The sequence below is a fragment of the Pyricularia grisea genome, assembly GCF_004355905.1.
Source record: "Pyricularia grisea strain NI907 chromosome V map unlocalized Pyricularia_grisea_NI907_Scaffold_6, whole genome shotgun sequence".
Classification (NCBI taxonomy): domain Eukaryota; kingdom Fungi; phylum Ascomycota; class Sordariomycetes; order Magnaporthales; family Pyriculariaceae; genus Pyricularia; species Pyricularia grisea.
Genome location: NW_022156719.1, coordinates 3,351,581 through 3,368,569, shown reverse-complemented (window position 1 = coordinate 3,368,569; position 16,989 = coordinate 3,351,581). Strand labels below are relative to the sequence as shown.

The following is a 16,989-nucleotide window of genomic DNA, read 5'->3' as shown; positions in this document are numbered from 1 at the left end:
AGAGTTGCTCATACGGGAACATATTTGCCAATGTGAACGTGCCAGAGTCACTGGGAACAGAAGGGCTGATTCAACACTATGCAATTGTTGCTCAAACTTCATGCTGTTCTCGTAGGAGAGAATCCATTCCTGCAGTTGCTGACTATTGGCAAAACTTTTTTCAGACCTGGCAAAATATTTACTCACCAAGAGAGCTGAGCTACACTGACAGCCCAGCTGGCGTACGAGAGCATGATCCGATTACATTTTCGCTGGCAACTGGTTGGACTAATTTCCTATTATAATTATACGAACCTAGTTTGGGGAAATATGTATTGTGATGGACTTTCGTGTGGAGGTTTATGTGCAGATTGAGGTAGAAGAGATGCTGACTGACTCGGATTTCATCTTGCAGAAAAAAAAAAAAAAAAAAAAAAAAAGAGCAAGCATATCCAGGCCCGTGATAGCCCTGCTATGTTTCTCTGATATTCTACGAAGTAAAACGACACTCTATTATGTTTTCTCAAGAGTACGTAGTCATCCCACATCCCTACACATTACTCCATTGCTTCGCTTGATATAAGGTGGATTTGGAATACATGTTAGCCATAGTTCTAGCTGTCAGATGCCAATTTAGCCCTCCACGCCGGAGAGTCTACAATCACAAAATATCATTATATACAATTTTGCAATGTAGTCATGAACATGACATAACATGATATAAAATGACGTACAAGGCCAAAACATGGCAAGGCATGTCTAGCCGAGCATGTCTTAGCGTCACGTGACTAGAGCTGAACAGCTATAATGGCGTTCGACAAGATGACGGAAACAACCCCGTGTCAGATATCATTTCAAACCAATAAGCCCAATTCACTACAAGGGGAGAACAATTTCGGGTAACCACAGTTGACGTGTTGAAGGGTGGTCGAGACTCCTGTGATGTTGTTGCGTTTGCCGCCGACGAATAAAATTGGCAGAGCGTTACCTTCCGCCCTGTGATGCACACTAGCTAGGTAGCTTTATTTGAAGCTTGGGGGTTTTGGACCAAAGATCGACGAGCGGATTTGCTTGGGGGTTGCATTGTCCAATCTCAAGCCTGACCGGAGAATATTACAAATTTCGAAACGGGCCAGACATCCCTACCTGCCTCCTTGTATCCCGTACAGGTACGGAGTACGCAGCAGTTTTGGCGTTAAAGAGGCTTGTAGAGGCGAAGTGGGTTGAGGGGAAAAAGAGGGATTTTTTTCCCTCCCTCCACACTAGTTGGGCACGTGCAGGACTTGATCTATCTTCGTCAGTTGTGACTAATTGACATTGACATCATCCGTGGCCACCTTTGTTGTTTGCACAGCTGTGGCTGTGGCGCATGGATCCCCGACAGCTTTGCTGGCTTGCTCATCCCAGAAATCCCTCGCTCTACATCCAATGATCTAAGCCTAGTGGAGTCCATATTGGCCGCCCACTCGGAGGGGCGAACCTCCGCTACTGTACGCGAGTGGCCGGCCGATTGTGAGCAAGTGCGCTGCCATATGCCTCGTATTTTTTGTTCTGGTGTTGCTCACAGAAGGCGCTTAACAACGTACACATAAGATTAGCGGGAACAACTTTTTTGTGCTCGGTTCTATATCGTTTGTTCAATGCCTGCTTCCTTCAATAAAGGACGTCGCCAAGGGAGTGCAAAGATGGTCTCACCGACTTTTACCTGCTGTAAGGGCGCCCACCTCAGGCACCTGTTTTTTTTTTTTTTTTTTTTTTTTGTTAGGCGCGCAGGGATCCTGCAAACGGTAACAAAAGGCGGTCACATCCATTACTACTCCGTACCGAGTTCGTATGTATATTTAGTGCTTGACGTAGTAATCATGTACATTGCTGCCTCCGTATTCTGTAGCGAGAACGGGCCACATTTGTTTATTGCTTTTTCAATATTTCTTTTATTTTATTGTTTTTGTTGATAGATTTCTTCTCGACTCGGGGCTTGATCTGGGCCGACGCTGACAGTCGGAGCAAAAGGAAGGTTTAGGAAGGGAGGGGGAGGGACACTAAACTTGCGACAAGTCCTGCGTGCCGTGGCAATTCTTGCGATATTCTACTGCTTCGGTCGTGTTTCCCCTTCGGGTTGTAATGGCCGTGGGTCAGCGTCACGAAGCGGGAGCTGTCACGGCAGGTTCGCGCTGATGATAATGAGATCGGCTTCTGACAGTTGATTCCGGCCCATAATTGAACATTAATTAGAATTATGAATGTGCCGAAAACATGACCAACGCGGGATAGAATTGTGCGACTGCAACGGTCAATATGCTGATTTATTGTCTAATTTTAGCTCGTCACCGACCTTTGGGTTAGCACCCTGGCCTGGTCGATAAAAGCCGATTGTTGCCTCCGAATAGTGAAGATAAGTGCTTTAGTGCATGCTACCCTCAGGCGAATGAATGTTCGTGTGAGTGTGTGGGCGAGGTGTGTGTGTGAGCGATGTGACAATATTCGGAAGGAAGGATTGCAGCACTCTCAACGGCTGGATCAAAACACTTGATCGACCAAAACACATCAAAGGCATTTATTATTGAAATGTCCAAATCCCCGATCGGTCGATCATCTTGATTCCGCTCTTGAAGAACAAGTTCCGTGAAGAACGAATAACGATGAGTCAAGCCACGCCATCTTGAACGCCAGGGCTCTATCCATACTGTAGTATATCACTGCGTGCAGACCGACCCAGCAGGACCCCTGTCACGTCACGTACCAGCCACCCATCCATCACGACACTCGAATCGACCTGACAGTCGACCGTTCGGACACATCGCGGAGGAACTGGGCGGCTGGGTTGGTAAGGCTGGAACTTGGATTCAAGGTCGACTGGAAAAGAAAGAAAATCTCGACTGGGGCAAAGCCCCACTTTTGGAGCTTGGCTGATTCAGCCACTAACGCTCAGTAAAAGGCCTGTGTGTCCGCATCCTCAAATCACCTTTCGCGCTCCTCGTCTCTCCTTCTCGCACGACCAATCAATCACCCAAACGCCTCGGTCTCCATCCTCGCGCAAAAATTCATCAAATCAACGGGCAGACTGGCCCCCGACTCATCGAAAAATTTCATTCGACGCGAACAGAAAATTAAAAAAAAAAGAGTTCTAATCGTCCATTGATTGGTCTCTTTTTAATTCTATTTTCACGTCTTTATTCTTGTTCGCCCAACCAAGGCTCATTTTTAGCTTGGTCGCGGGGTTCATTTCAACCTGCCAAAACTGCCATACCGTTGTCGCGCAAACGGCTGAACCCGACGCGCGCTCGTTCTCAAAACAATTTTCACGTCCCTTTGCGACATAGGGCCGAGGGGTAGTCTTTTCTGCGCCTGTCGCATAACAATCTATTGGACGTCAATATCTGTAACTTGGTACACGTGAGTCAAATTCGATTTCGTCAAAGTTTTTGTTATTCTGCGCGTTTGTGTTCATGGTGCGATGTCTTTGAGGGCAACACCAGATCCCAGTACCTACATGCAAGGTCAAGTGAATGGGATCGAGCTCCTGTTTTGTTTTTTTAGTTGTTCCTTCCGTGCTTTGCCTCTCCTACATGTATCTGTTTTGCTTGCATGCACCGCACAAAAAGTTTCACGTTTGAAGTTTGACACATCCCGCTTCGCATCCGTCTCTGTCACCCCGCCCTCTTTTTTTTGTTTCCCTCAATTTGGGTCTTGTTTGCATACTCGGTCATGATTGTTGCACAGGGTGTCTATCAATCGCATCACCAACATCCACCCCAAATGAGGTATGTCGGCGATTTCGTTGGCTGTCTCGTCTCGATTAAATGCCTTCCTCTCCACATGGGCAAGACACATCAGAGGTCCATGTCCTGCCGAACCCAGAAAAAAAAGAGACCCCAACCCACCACGGCGTATCGCTACTCGTTCCAAGCGGAGAGGTCATGGAGAATTACTGGCAAATCAGCACTCGTTCTCAGCAGCCCTTTTTCAGAACTCGTCTCGATTTGTCCAAAACACACAACATTCTGGAGGCCTATCACCATTGCCATTTGCCTCTTGAGTATTGCAATTGGCTCTGACCCCGGTCAGGTGATTCCTCCTGTCTGCGGAGCACAATTAGTTCAATGTGGCCTCGGGAGATGAAGTTGATGCTATTCGCAACACCTGTGCTTGTGTATTCGTCATTCTACGGCTGCTAAGCAGATTTGGCCTTGGTTGTCATGGTTGGGATTGGCAGTCTAAGTACCTGCCTGTGTCCCTCATCAATTCCGCCTCCCCTCCCTCCCTGACCATGTCCACCAGCAACCTGCATGCATTCTTCTCTCCACCGACCAAAAGAACGCATTTCGATATACGTCGAAAACCGCTGCCCTACCTTTCATAATCTTCCCCAAATTTCCCAATCGAGAAGCGCTCGACTGTCGCCTGCATGGCCAGCGGACCAGCAAGTTTTCAATGGTTGCATGTGCACCTCGATTTATATACCTTACCCCTTCCAGTGCCGTACAGCGTACAGATGGATGTCTTTGGTAGTTTTCACAATTCGCTCTTTGCTTATTTGTTTGAAACTGTCAGACTTGTCATACTAATTCTTACGTTGTCTCATCAGTATCATTTACTGAGACATAGAAGCCGCACTTGATCGCCTTTCGATCCCATCCCGATACCGACTGTCTCATACTCAAATCAACAGTAAGTACTTGGGTCCTATTCATTTCTTTTTACATGGCCCCCATCATTCCTCAGTACAGTACAGCTATGTTACATGTACACCCCCCTCCTCAGAGCTTCTGTGCCCCACACCACCGCCCCCGCTTGTAATCCAGAGCCTGCTGCGCAAAAAAACGGCAGGCTCTCTTGGTTGAGCAAACCTTTCGCTCGCTTCATCAATCGCAACGCAACCAGTCCACCCATCAAACGGAGTTGAACGGCCGTCCCCGGATCTGCACAGCGAAATATACCTTCAAGTGTTGATTTCTTTTTTTTTTTTTTTTTTTTTTTTTTTTTTCATCTGCGCTCTTTGCGTTGGAAATGGCGACTTTTCTCCCCTGGCCCAGCTAAGTAGCGGTGGGAGTTACATGCGTGAAATCCAAGATTTTCACAACCCTGTCGTCAGGCCTGTGTTGTTGATATTTTCCCCCCCTTGCTGTGCACGTCATTCTTGTGGTATCAACGCTTTGGAAATGCGGTGTCGACGGCAGCTCAGTACTGAGTACGACAACCGTAGCTCCTCGGCTCCGTGCATTTACTAGCTTAGAGTTTCCGACCTTGAAGTCGTTCAGGTCGCCGACCTTGCTGCCTATATTTCCCCCATGTCTCCCATTTCTACCATTTTCTTTGTGCTCTGTGGATATTCTTCGCCGACACAAAACTGCGTGGTGAAGCAGACGGGCAGACCGTTCGTCTTTGCTCTTCCAAAGTGGAAGTGCGAATGAGCTGGGGGTTCGGCGACAGGGGGTGGCCCTTGCCTGGATCCTGCATGTTCCGTCGTCATGCATGCCAACGCATCAAAGTCGGTGGTGGGAGGGCTGAGTTCCGAGGCGCCAAAATCAGTCGCCCACCGACCTACCCCCGACCCTTCCCAGATCCCACCCTTCTTCTTCTTGTCCAAGCTGTCTCGTCCACCACTTATATATCGCATCGCTGCAGGGCTAATCAACCTGGTTGGATAGATCTTAAAAAGCCCAGAGCTCAAAGATTAAACGGTTGGCCGACTGATTTTCTGGGGAACAAGTTTAAAAAAAAAATCCACTACGCCGTTTGGCCAAAGAGAAAGTCCGCTCCGTTCCGCTACCCATCCGAAAACCGGGCTGCCTTGCAAGCCTCACCTTGCTCGTGTCACAGTTATCATCCACACTCACGTGGCCTCGCGCTGGTATGTTACTATCTATCTACCTGTCTGCCTCCTTCGAAGCCCAAGAGCTTAGCCACACCTGCAATCAGGTTGCCCCACGGCCCAACTACATCAGCTCACATATGTCGCGTTGCAGCCAATTGACCCTCACCTCCCTCCTAGACACCTTGCCAGCGCATCCACGCATAACCAATAGATTGGGTGTGCACATCCAACCAAGTCCACGGATACCCAAGTGACGCCAGCCCTGATCTACGCGTGCCCAACCCGACATCGACGTTTTTGTGTGACTTTGCAACTGAGCTTTACACATATTTGCTCCTTTGATCTATAGTCGCCAATCGCCGTATGATTCTTGCGCGTGCATCCAGACTTTTACACTCCACCTGCGCTTGACCAAACCAGCCATTCCTCGCTTTTAAGCGAAGAATAACATAAGCTTGAGCTTGACCGACTAAACAACATCGACACAGGCGCGTCCTTTGCCATCAATCATCCAGAATGATGGAGTACGCGCAGTACCAGCAACCGCCGCAAAATGCGCACTCGAATTTTCAGACCTCAACGGCGTCTAATAACATTACATCGCCAACGTCTCAACATGTCCAGACCTCGCCCATCATCCCGCAACAGAATCAGCAAGCCGCAAACGCCAACCAAACCCACATGTACCAACCATCGTACGGAGTGCCCCAGCAAAGCTTGCACTATGGAATGCCGGGGATTCAGGCCGCCGCACTAGCAGCCACCGCTGCCGCTTCAGGCTCAAATTATCCCTACAGCTTACCGTCAGACCCAAGCCTGCAGCAAACCTCACCGCGTATGGGCTCGAAGAAGGAAGCTAGGGGCAACCCCCGCTCTCCTCAACAGATGGAGGCACAACGTCGCATGAGCCAGGTCACTAGTCCTGGACTGCCGAATGCCCAGGCCATGATGAATCACACTGGTGCCCGCTCCGGTGTTGCGGCGCCGACCATGCCTGCGCAACAGATGGGCCCGCCTCAATCACCCGAGATTGCTGCTGGTGCAGTGGAAGAGTCTCCACTATACGTGAATGCCAAGCAGTTTCATCGGATTCTCAAGCGCCGGGTAGCAAGACAAAAGCTTGAAGAACAACTCCGCTTAACCTCCAAGGGACGGAAACCTTATCTGCACGAGTCTCGACACAATCACGCTATGCGGCGGCCCCGTGGTCCTGGTGGGCGTTTCCTCACTGCCGACGAGGTCCTTGAGATTGAGAAACAGAAGGGATTGGGTGGCGGTGAATCAGAGATCAAACATGATGTCGAGTCGTCGCCGCCAGCAAAGGCCAATAACAAGCGCAAGTCCATGTCGGTCCCGGATACAGCCAACAAGAAGGCCAAAGTGGACACAGAAAGTCCTGATGTTGAAGAGGAGGAGGATGCCGAGGACGATGGATGATGAATGAACATGCCCCAACTCCTTACCCTTCCGACGTATATGCATAACTCCCAGTTTTATACCCAGAGCCTTCTCTTTTTTGTTGTTAATGACACGATTTATGATTCGAAAGTGTTCAGATATGCCAGGTTGCATTTTTGTTTTCCTTCGCGACAGTTTCTGGCCCTCCTGGCTGTGGTGATTTGGCGAGGAGTCCGGAGGCTTGCGATTTGCTTTCCTTGTCCTCCTAGCGATACATTGTGCAGAGATTGGGCGACCTATTGTGCCTTCTAGTATTTTTCGGTTTTCTTTCTCGAGAACATAAGAATTTGACATTTCATCATTTCTTTCTTTTTTCTTTTCATAAGTATGTCAATGATTCTCGAGCTTCGGTGTTTTCCTATTTGTTGTCATTGTCAAACCTCAGTGGGATAAAGATTCGCTCCATCTCTAAATCATTCTTTGACGAAGGCGCAAGTGTCGTATCATTGTCAATGGCTGAATCAACAGTCAGGAGAATGACGACTCGGATCCTTTTCCCACCACTGCCATCAGGACGATATATCTCCGGGCGTTTTCATGTTTTAGAACCAGTCTGTTCTCTCTGAATAATTCGCCGCTTGTCTTTTGTCTTTTCCAGTCAAAACTCATCAATTGCGCATCCTTCATCCCCTAACTCAATTTGGTTTATTGTTTTCTTCATAAGGTCACGAGCAATGAGAGCACGCGGATGAGTATAGTACAGAATGTTTGCAATTTTGATTTTGGTTTGCCTATGAAGTACAGACTAGATTTGGTCTCGGTGGGGATATATTTGGCGCTGGGATTACTGGGAGCAAGAAGAAATGGAGAGGTGGACTTGGTCAGATACTCATGATTAGTTGATGGTCGGAGGAGATGGAAGTGACACCCACAGCAAACGATCGTGGGCCTGAAATAGGGGTTGAAAAAGCTTTTACGTCTCGGGCTCCGCGAGCCTGGGATCTTTTCGTTGCCTCCTTTTGAATTTTGCTGGCTTTGGGCACAGACATGCCTCTTTGTCTTTGTTTATCTCTTTTATTTTTTTATTTATTTTTTGGAGGAAGGGCTAGATATTACAGAGCTCTGTCGGCTGCTAGATCTGTCACCGGATTCTTTTCAATCATGATGTCCTACCTTGAATGCCTGAAAAGATTCCAAACCAGTAATTCTTGAGGTATGTAATGTAGTTGAAAAATTACTATTTTCAAAATGCCTGATCAAAATGTATATTCACTGTAATAGTAGGGAGCTCCCATTCATCAAACAGGCGATGTCTTGCTTCAACCCAATTGGTCAGCGGCGGTGGTAAAATCACCCACGACCCAACCAAACGAGAAACATGGTCCGTGCGCCACCTTGCATTCTGCCCACAACCAACCCAAGATGTCCGCGACAGTGTTCGACCTATGATCTACTTGACTGTATTTAATGTTGACGCTGTTGGGGAAGATATTGCACACAAACCCGTTACCAACGTCTTTTCCCGCTCTACTTTCCAATCATATTCGCTGTCTCTGCTGAACCAAAAACCGCCGCGATGTTATTTTTCAGGTAAACAAGAAGCAGAAATCCCAAACCCAGGCCTCTTTCCCCCCTCATCGCAGACGAGCCCATCGATGCCACGTGATCTGCATATGGGCGGCTTCACAAACAAACAAATTGTCACTTTGGGATACTCTCGTTTGGTTCGAGAAAGATAACTGCTCAGAAAAGGATACCTGAACCGCTTGCTAACTGGTGGTCGTCGATAAACAAAAAAATACTACAGCTTCTTCAAGACGCTGATCGACGTCGAGATCACCGTCGAGCTCAAGAACAGCATCCAGATCCGCGGCACCCTCAAGAGCGTTGACCAGTACCTAAACCTCAAGCTTGACGACATATCCGTCGTCGAGGATATCAAGTATCCGCACCTGGTGGGTGTTCCTTTTTTTTTTTTTTTTTTTTTTTTTATAATAATCACTCGTTTCCTTTCCACCTTCCAAATCTTGGCAGGAGACAGAGGAGCATTAAAAACTGGCAAAGAACAAATTACTAACAATGGATAAAAAAAATTTGTTCGATCAACAACAAAAGAGCGCCGTCAAGAATGTCTTCATACGCGGAAGCGTAGTCAGGTACATCCACCTGCCTGCTTCCCACGTCGACGTCCCGCTTTTGGAGGACGCGACGAGGAGGGAAGCGGCTTCTACGGCGCCCAAGCGTTAAGGTCGCGGCCCGCGGAATGACGAGGGAGGAAAAAAAGTAGAGATGCCTGTTTGGGACGGGTGTTGAGTTCGTCCATTCGTTGGGGCCAATGGACCCCGTGATCAATCAGACTCTGGTAGAAACCAGATAGATGTTGGGACGCCCGTACGGGACGGGAGGCGAAACCTTGGTCTCATTTCTTGAATGTGTAGATACGGAACATGGGCTATGAAGCTGCAGGGCCGCAAAGCTTTACAAGCCCTGTAAGCATGAGAAACTTGGCTCTTCTAATCCGATCAGAGCCTCGCATCACTATTTACGCATGCCGGGCACAAATCGAATGACCTTGATCAACCTTTGCTTCCGCGCACTTTGTTGGCAGGCATAACACATTTATTCTAGATCGTCATTAAGCCATCAAAAAAGACTCCTCGCTAATCACCATCGCAAAACACCCCCTTGGTTGCTTTTCCCATCCCAGAGAGTACTCGAGTTCTGTTCAGCAGCCTGTTCTTCCTCTCCGTTCTCGTCCCGCACAAGCCTAGTGAGACCACCCCTACGACGCTCTGCCAGCCAGCGATCAGTCCATCCTTTCATTCTCTTGCGTCCTACCTCGCTCCCCACGTTCACGGTAGGGACGATCTTCTCGATATGAAGACTCATGATGAACATGGCCAGCTCGCGGAAGGAACTGTGTTCGCTGTAGGGAACACCAAAGCACATGGCCTCGTTGGTGCTTCCACGCTGCGGTACGAGGTCCTTGGATGCATACTGCGGTCTCCAATTCCCGCCATGCAGCAAAGTCGTCATCGCCACTGATGATGGGGAAGCATTGGCATTCGCAGCCGTGCCCGCTGGTCGGTAGTTCCATCCGGAAGGACGAAACCCAACGATGCGGCCAAAATGGGCGCGGTAAGTGGCAAGGTAGTCGGAGAGTGTTTCTGGCCGGATCTCGGAGAGCATCTGCATGTGGACCTGTGCCTCTGCGGGATTCGAGGTCATCAATGCCGTCAACTCGGGGTCGCCCAGTTGCGCAATAATGCGGATCTTGTGCGCCGATGCAAATATTTTGGTGCGCAAGGCCTGGGCTATTGCTTTACAGATGCGTTCTTTGCCAATGCTGTACGTTCCACAAATTACCAACAGGCGTGATTTTGGGTTTAGTGCCGTCAAAGCACTCGGAGGGTTGTCACGCCCACCCGTACTGCCTTTTTTGTTTGGAGATGAACCCGAACCTTCACCATTGATGAAGAAGCGGCTCACGTCATTATCTGAGACGCCTTCACGTCGGCGTAAGATCCTTGTCCATACAGATTCGTCCTGCTCTTGCAACCCATGGTTCAAGGCAGCGCATAATTCGGCACATGATCGTATGACAACTTCCTGAGGTGGGAAAGAGTAGCGCGGGTTGAGGTATGTTGTGTCAAGGTAGCAGATATCGATCTTTTGCTTCTTGATCTTGCCCGATATGCTGTCAATGACCTCGGGCATAAGTTGAGGATGTGCGATGTGAGCAGGACATGCCCGGAAATCTCCGCAGTGCAAGATGCGTTGTACTCTGGCGCTGCTTCCTTTTCCTAATGTCTTCTCGAACAAAAAGAGGGAGCTCCCTGGACAGTGATTTGCCGGGATCATCGTCACCACTACACCCTCAGTCCCGGGCACAACAAAACGCTCTTCAAACTCCAACTCTACCACGTACTTGGCTGCTGTGCGTAATTGGGACTTGATTAGGCTTCCCGTCACCTTGCTGCAATATATTGGACCATGGGTCCAGTTGGCAGTCAGCCCAATATAATGATCGCTGTGGAAGTGGCTGAGAAAATACGCGTTGCAGCCCTGTACAGCACCATATCGGAACGCATCCACGCATATTGAGAGGCCTGGCATGATCTTGTAGAATGGACATGTGCGCTCGTAAGCTTGCCTGCCGCGAGAGGACTGTTCTGCCGCCGCCGCCGCCGCCCAAGCGTTGTTCTCGGCGTGACCTGACATCAGTTTGGAGAATGCTGACGTATTACCATTGGAGCCCGAGGTGGCTGGCGCATCAAGTGTAATAGGATTCGCCTGCCCTGGACGTGCAATGGCTGCACGAGCAAATCGCTTGCTCATCTTTGAGGATTCAACTACCTTGTTTTGCGGCGATAGTGAGGGGTCCTTTGTAGTCTTGGGTGCAGGAGTGTTTGAATTGGATTGGTTGGGCAGCGGTGTTGGCTTTCCATCGAGACAGCTGTTGACATGAACAGTCGCCTGTTCAGCTGTTACTCCAGCCAAACTGCAAGAGCATATAGGACAACATTCTGCACCGCCAACGGGGTCCAGCACTTCATCACAGCTATTGATTACAGCCGCCTCGGATTCTTGGGCCTCTATTCGAGCCTGATATTCCATATACCGCCTTTCCAATCCTTCCTCGCCTGCCTCGTCGGCATCTTCGATATCGTCCCACTCGGCTCCGTCCGGAATATCGCCAAAGTCGTCATGTTCCTGCTCCTCCTGAATTAGACCTGTAGTTTGGTTGTGGTTCGTCGAGGGAGATGCGGGTAACGGACTTTCTTTAGGCTGAAGCGCTTTTGTTTCTTTAGCTGTTTCTGGAATCTTCTTAGGCGATTCTACCTTTCGTTTCCCTGGTCTGTTGTCATGATCTGTATCGTCGTCGTCGTCTGAATCGTCGTCATCAAGAAAGGGGCCTTTTTTGCTGGGCTTTCGAGCTGGTTGGGGGTTCGGAGATTCTGCTCTCGGAATTTTGATCTGTTTTTCCTCTTTTATAACTGAATGAACCGGCGTATCCTTGTCTAAGCCGTCACAACTCAGCTTGCGTCTTTTGACCGGAACATCAACCTCATTGAACCGTTCTGCGGTAGAATCATCAACGTCATCCAAGTCCTCTTCAGCCACGACAGCCGCTGCCGAAACCTCATTTCCCACAAACAAAGTTTCCTCAGGCGCTGGAGCCTTCTTGAAAAAGCTTAGAATGCTCGCGTTCGGCGCAGGCTTCTTCTTGGATGCGGACGTGATGACTTGTCTAGAGGGGGTCGTTTTTGCCATTGAACGAGGCGTTTTCGATGTTTTTGTAGCCGCCCCCATGATGTTCTCCCGGGAATCACGCAGGACCTTGTGGTGTGAAAATTCACATTGGCTGTGTGCCAGATAATTGAGATGATGCCGATGCAACGAACAACACCTTGAACAGAGAATTCACCTTGCACAGAGAATTAGGGAGGTTTAGCATGAATGGCAGCGCGAAGGCGCAAGCCGATGGATCAATGTGGCAAAAGTCAGTTCAACGCGTTCTTTAGGACCCTAACCCCGAGGCGGGGTGAACGCCGATGATCGCGAGGTCACCTGATATGAATAAACGGATAGTAGGGAGTCCAGAGCTCGATGGTCGCCCCGCGTATTTCCGGTTAAAAAATTCGATAGCTGGGCACGGGTTGCTGACCAAGATCTACCGGTAATGCGTTTTGATGCTGTATTTACTTTTGCAGAAATCAATAGACTGTAACAGGTTAATTGAGCATAAAACTCTGTGAGATGGAACAGGCTGGACCGCTGCTAGTAAAGAGTTAGCATAATCCAAAATAAACGTTCGAGGCAGAGGCGCGCTGATGAAAGTAGACGCGAGTTTATCGTACCCGTAGCGATGGTTTTGAGCGGCTGGCTTGGCATGGATCCTTGTCATGTCGAGCCATGTACAGCCCCACTTATCCGATGCTCCTGGCTAAGCTAATAATTTCTGTCGCCCTCTCTCGGTCGGCTTGCGTGCAAAGTTCCAACAGCATGAAAGCACCAGACACCAGACAACTTCTGCGACCGTTCATTTCAATCCAACCTCTCATCGGTCGCATCCTCATCTTCAATCCACAGCCTTGATGTAGGCAGTATCCGTCACGGCAAGCAAAGATGTCGGACGCGGATTTTGAGCAGATCAAGAAGCTGCAGCAGGAACGCAACGCTGCAGCAGCCGCGAAAAAAGGATCCCGGACGTTCGACCCGGCTACCCAACGCGCCGACACCAAAGTCAAGCTCAATGAAGCCTTCGACACCGACCTTTACGATCGCGAAAATGGCGTCGACAAGTATGCGGGCTATCACCGCTCACTGCCCGCCGTTGATGGCGATGATGAGGAGATGGAGGACGCTGGAACCAATGGTCGCAGCCTAGTTGGCCAGTATACGGCCACACGTGCCCAGATCGATGAATTCGCGCGTGGCTCTGGCGTCGAGGAGGAGGATATTCTAGCCGGACGCGGAGAGAAGAGCAACCGCATCACTGACCGAGAGACCGACTATCAGAAACGCCGCTTCGATCGCGTCCTCACCCCGACCCGTGCGGATCCCTTCGCTGCCGGCGCCGAAGGCTCCAGCTACCGCGATGTCATGGAAGAGCGCGAGATCGAACGAGAGGAGGAGAGGGTCCGACGAGCCATCGAAGCCAAGAACAAGGACTCGATTGCCAACGGTGATGTGCCCGAGCACCAGCCGACGCTCAAGGACACGGAGAAGAAGGATGACAGCAAGGACAACTCTGAAGATGCTTCTGCTGGTCGCAAACGCAAGAAGAGGTGGGATGTCGCGACAACAGACGATGCAGCTGCGACAGCACCGACACCCACCGATGCGAAGCCGAAGCGTTCGAGGTGGGATCAAGCACCTGCTCTGGAGGTACCTGGTACTGAGCCGACCAAGAAGAGGTCGCGATGGGATCAGGCACCATCAGCAACTCCAGTAGGAGCACAGGGTCTAGCCACTCCGATGCACACGTCGCAGACCGCTCCAATAGCAGTCCCGGTAGGCTTCGGTACCGAGGTTCACCGCAACATGGCTCTGAGCGACGAGGAGCTTGATGCGATGCTGCCGGGCCCGGAGGAGGGTTACAAGGTTCTCGAACCCCCGCCTGGGTATGAACCCGTGCGGGCGCCTGCGCACAAGCTCATGCAGACTCCAGCGCCCGCCACAGGATTTGTGATGCAGGACCCCAACAGTGGTCGCATCACCAACCAACAAATGCCAAAGGAAATCCCTGGAGTTGGAGACTTGCAGTTTTTCAAGCCAGAAGACATGGCATATTTTGGCAAGCTCACAGATGGGACAAACGAGGATCAGTTGTCCGTTGAGGAGTTGAAGGAGCGGAAAATAATGAGGCTGCTCCTCAAGGTCAAGAACGGCACCCCTCCGATGCGAAAGACGGCGCTGAGGCAGCTCACTGACAACGCACGCAATTTTGGGGCCGGCCCTCTATTTAACCAGATCCTCCCACTCTTGATGGAGAAGACTCTCGAGGACCAAGAGCGACATCTGTTGGTCAAGGTTATCGACCGTATTTTATACAAACTGGACGACATGGTAAGACCATATGTTCACAAGATCCTTGTGGTCATTGAGCCTCTTCTCATTGACCAAGACTACTACGCTCGAGTCGAAGGTCGCGAAATTATTTCCAACCTTGCCAAAGCTGCTGGCCTTGCCACCATGATCAGTACCATGAGACCGGATATCGATCACGTCGACGAGTACGTGCGAAACACCACAGCCCGAGCTTTCGCCGTCGTAGCGTCAGCACTAGGTATTCCTGCCCTACTTCCTTTCCTCCAGGCCGTTTGCCGAAGCAAGAAGTCATGGCAGGCTCGTCACACGGGTGTCAAGATCGTGCAGCAGATCCCTATTCTCATGGGATGTGCCGTTCTGCCCCATCTCAAGCGTCTGGTAGACTGCATCGGACCCAACCTCAATGACGAGCAGACTAAGGTGCGCACTGTGACCAGTTTGGCTATTGCTGCTCTGGCAGAAGCAGCCAACCCTTACGGTATCGAGAGTTTCGATGACATCCTGAATCCTCTCTGGACAGGTGCACGAAAGCAAAGAGGTAAGGGTTTGGCCGGCTTCCTCAAGGCCGTAGGCTATATTATCCCTCTGATGGATGAGGAGTATGCAAACTACTACACAAGCCAGATCATGGAAATATTGTTGCGAGAATTCTCGTCACCGGATGAGGAAATGAAGAAGGTTGTGCTCAAGGTGGTGTCTCAATGTGCCGGAACAGAGGGTGTCACGGCCGGTTACCTCAAGGAACACGTCTTGGATGAGTTTTTCAAGAGTTTCTGGGTCCGGCGTATGGCTCTCGACAAGCGCAACTATCGACAAGTAGTGGAGACCACGGTCGATATTGGACAAAAGGTCGGAGCAGGAGAGATCCTGGAGAGGATCGTCATCAATCTCAAGGATGAGAGCGAGCCGTACAGGAAGATGACGGTGGAGACAGTAGAGAAGATTGTTGCCAGTCTGGGCGCAGCCGATGTGGGCGAGCGTCTGGAAGAGCGACTCATCGATGGTATCCTGCATGCGTTCCAGGAGCAGAGCGTTGAGGACGTCATTATGCTCAACGGCTTCGGATCCGTGGTCAACGCACTCGGTACCCGATGCAAGCCATACCTACCCCAGATTGTCAGCACCATTCTCTGGAGGCTAAACAACAAGTCGGCAACAGTACGACAGCAAGCAGCAGACTTGATCTCGCGAATCGCCATGGTAATGAAGCAATGCGGCGAGGATGCACTGATGGGCAAGCTTGGCGTCGTGCTGTATGAGTATCTGGGTGAGGAGTACCCCGAGGTGCTTGGTTCGATCCTGGGAGCCCTGCGGTCGATTGTTACAGTTGTCGGTATCAGCCAGATGCAGCCTCCCATCAAGGATCTGCTGCCACGGTTGACGCCAATTCTGAGGAACAGGCACGAGAAGGTGCAAGAGAACACGATCGACTTGGTAGGACGCATTGCGGACCGTGGGCCCGAGTCGGTCAACGCACGCGAATGGATGAGAATCTGCTTCGAGTTGCTCGATATGCTCAAGGCACACAAGAAGGGCATCCGAAGAGCAGCCAACAACACATTTGGTTTCATTGCCAAGGCCATTGGCCCACAGGACGTGTTGGCGACGCTGCTCAACAACCTGCGCGTTCAGGAGCGTCAGAGTCGTGTCAACACGGCCGTCGCCATCGGTATCATTGCCGAGACCTGTGCACCGTTCACGGTGCTGCCGGCACTGATGAACGAGTATCGTGTACCGGAGCTGAACGTGCAGAATGGTGTGCTCAAGTCACTGAGTTTCATGTTTGAGTACATTGGCGAAATGGCCAAGGACTACGTCTATGCCGTCACGCCACTACTTGAAGACGCGCTTATTGACCGCGACCAAGTGCACAGGCAGACAGCGGCATCGGTCGTCAAGCATATTGCACTTGGTGTAGTTGGTCTTGGTTGCGAGGACGCCATGGTTCACCTACTCAACCTTCTGTACCCGAACCTGTTTGAGACGAGCCCGCACGTTATCGACCGTATCATTGAGGCTATCGAAGCCGTACGCATGGCCGTCGGGCCGGGATTGGTGCTTAACTACGTGTGGGCAGGTCTGTTCCACCCTGCGCGCAAGGTCCGCACACCATACTGGCGGCTCTACAACGACGCGTATGTTCAGGGTGCCGACGCCATGGTCCCTTATTATCCCACACTGGAGGAGGATGGGCATGACAGGGCGGAGCTGGCAATCATGCTGTAAGGGGGGATGGAAAG

At 50.5% G+C, this 16,989-nt stretch overlaps 5 protein-coding genes across 5 annotated transcripts; 3 read left to right on the top strand and 2 right to left on the bottom strand.

The window, feature by feature from the left end:
• Window positions 1-5,283: 5,283 nt before the first annotated feature.
• PgNI_08990 (uncharacterized protein) lies at window positions 5,284-5,439 on the bottom strand (the record flags this gene model as incomplete). Its single annotated transcript, XM_031128980.1, has 1 exon — window positions 5,284-5,439. The coding sequence occupies one exon, from the start codon at window positions 5,437-5,439 to the stop codon at window positions 5,284-5,286; it is 156 nt and encodes a 51-aa protein (XP_030978642.1).
• Window positions 5,440-6,313: 874 nt separating this feature from the next.
• PgNI_08989 (uncharacterized protein) lies at window positions 6,314-7,234 on the top strand (the record flags this gene model as incomplete). The annotated part of the gene is made up of 1 exon (XM_031128979.1): window positions 6,314-7,234. The coding sequence occupies one exon, from the start codon at window positions 6,314-6,316 to the stop codon at window positions 7,232-7,234; it is 921 nt and encodes a 306-aa protein (XP_030979164.1).
• A 1,408-nt stretch (window positions 7,235-8,642) lies between these two features.
• PgNI_08988 (uncharacterized protein) lies at window positions 8,643-11,354 on the top strand. Its single transcript, XM_031128978.1, has 3 exons — window positions 8,643-8,785; window positions 9,003-9,150; window positions 9,311-11,354. Exons 1-3 carry the CDS (start codon window positions 8,772-8,774, stop codon window positions 9,440-9,442), a joined length of 294 nt encoding a protein of 97 aa, XP_030979163.1. The 5' UTR covers window positions 8,643-8,771; the 3' UTR covers window positions 9,443-11,354.
• PgNI_08987 (uncharacterized protein) lies at window positions 9,860-12,508 on the bottom strand (the record flags this gene model as incomplete). Its single annotated transcript, XM_031128977.1, has 1 exon — window positions 9,860-12,508. One exon carries the CDS (start codon window positions 12,506-12,508, stop codon window positions 9,860-9,862), a length of 2,649 nt encoding a protein of 882 aa, XP_030979166.1.
• Window positions 12,509-13,324: 816 nt separating this feature from the next.
• On the top strand, window positions 13,325-16,975 carry PgNI_08986 (uncharacterized protein; the record flags this gene model as incomplete). The annotated part of the gene is made up of 1 exon (XM_031128976.1): window positions 13,325-16,975. One exon carries the CDS (start codon window positions 13,325-13,327, stop codon window positions 16,973-16,975), a length of 3,651 nt encoding a protein of 1,216 aa, XP_030979165.1.
• Between the last annotated feature and the right edge of the window lie 14 nt (window positions 16,976-16,989).

Excerpts from the sequence above, each read along its gene's own strand:
- PgNI_08988 (XM_031128978.1), top strand. Across the intron at positions 9,151-9,310 it reads ATATCAAGTATCCGCACCTG|AGCGCCGTCAAGAATGTCTT; the intron begins GTGGGTGTTCCT and ends CAACAACAAAAG.